A 1,554-nucleotide genomic window follows, 5' to 3' on the forward strand; every position below is an offset into this window, starting at 1 on the left:
TTTTTTTTAGCTCATCAGCTATGGTTGGTGTTATTGTATTTTACGTGTGGCCCAAGACAATTCTTCTGCCAATGTGGCCCAGTGAAGCCAAAAGATAAAACACCCTGGTCTAGGTGGTGGTAACAGTGGAAAGTAGATAAATATGAGATATTTTAGGAAGTTAAAAAAAAAATAGAACTTTTTATATCCCTTTTTTCTTCTCACACTTTGTTAACCTAACTTAATTCGTATTTTTCTGTTTTTTTTTTCAAGTTGTGACTTAACTAGTCTGTTACCTATTAAATTGGTTCAACTTACATCAACTAAACAGTAATTTAAATAGCTAGAAAACTTTATTGACACCAGAACAGTTGGGAGAAAAATAAGTAAAGCAAATAGTTACTAAATATTTACTTAACTGTAGTTACTCCTTCCATTTTACCATGGCATGCTCAAATTTCTTGCTTGGGTTTAAGACTCTGAGCTGAAAGAACATTGTCATACATAGGATATTTTTCCAAATATTCAGTTGTAGGGCAAAACACCCCTGAATTTTCATAGATCCTTGTGATTCCATGTGGACAATGATGTCACCTGTATAAAAAATCAATGGAAAGATTAACCTCAAAAAACATTTTGTGTTGTAATTGCATTTTAATCAGAGACCTCCAATAAACTCACAGCTTCTAAATTCTAGAACTTTACTGAAAAACCAAAAACTGGGCTGGGTGCAGTGGCTCACACCTGTAATCCCAGCACTTTGGGAGGCTGAGGCGGGCGGATCACAAAGTCAGGAGATCGAGATTATCCTGACTAAAAGGGTGAAATCCCGTCTCTACTAAAAATACAAAAAAAATTAGCCAGGCTTGGTGGCAGGTGCCTCTAGTCCCAGCTACTCGGGAGGCTGAGGCAGGGGAATGGTGGGAACCTGGGAGGCAGAGCTTGCAGTGAGCCAAGATTGTGCCACTGCACTGCAGCCTGGGCGACCCAGCAAGACTCTGTCTCAAAAAAAACAAAAACAAAAAAACCCCAAAAACTGTTTCCTCTGTAATGGTGTTTACGAAAAACAATCTATAAATAATGGTCTATCCCTACATGGTGGAAGCACAGCAATTAAGTGTCTCATAACAATTTAGTGTCTTGTTACACTTTAGAAGCTGAAAAACTAATAGGGAATTTCCCAGGCTCTTGCAGAAAGGTTCCACATACAAATTAGGTTTCACCTGTTACATGTATTCACATGATACTTTGACTCAGAACAGAGCTACATAAGGAGAGTCAAGGCACAACATTTATTTTGCTTGCATGAACATAATAGAGGCAACAAGAAATTGGAGTTAGAAGTTGTTAGGTGGCATCTTGATTTACGAGCTGGTTTCCTAACTTGGCAGCTTGTTGACCATGGAAGAGATGAGTGATTCTAGAGTTTCCAGCTCTGTTGCAGTTTTCTGATTATGGCAGAGGCAGTGGCCTCTTGTCAGTCCTGTTTTGTGGTAAAATTTTTGAAAGTTTTTCCTGGAAGCTTATTTTGAAAATGATTTCTTAAGTTCTTCCAAGTGAACTATATATATATAT

The 1,554-nt window shown here is 37.8% G+C and overlaps 1 protein-coding gene across 1 annotated transcript in view; it reads right to left on the bottom strand.

The window, feature by feature from the left end:
• The window catches only part of LOC105525742 (protein FAM154B), a 23,383-nt gene that overhangs the window by 20,003 nt on the left and 1,826 nt on the right, over positions 1–1,554 (bottom strand). The window contains exon 2 of the mRNA XM_011961483.1: positions 394–573. Within this exon, the coding sequence (XP_011816873.1) occupies positions 394–416 (23 nt within the window). The 5' untranslated portion in view covers positions 417–573. The remainder of the gene's footprint in view (positions 1–393; positions 574–1,554) is intronic.

The sequence above is a fragment of the Colobus angolensis genome, unplaced genomic scaffold, assembly GCF_000951035.1.
Source record: "Colobus angolensis palliatus isolate OR3802 unplaced genomic scaffold, Cang.pa_1.0 Scaffold556, whole genome shotgun sequence".
NCBI lineage: Eukaryota > Metazoa > Chordata > Mammalia > Primates > Cercopithecidae > Colobus > Colobus angolensis.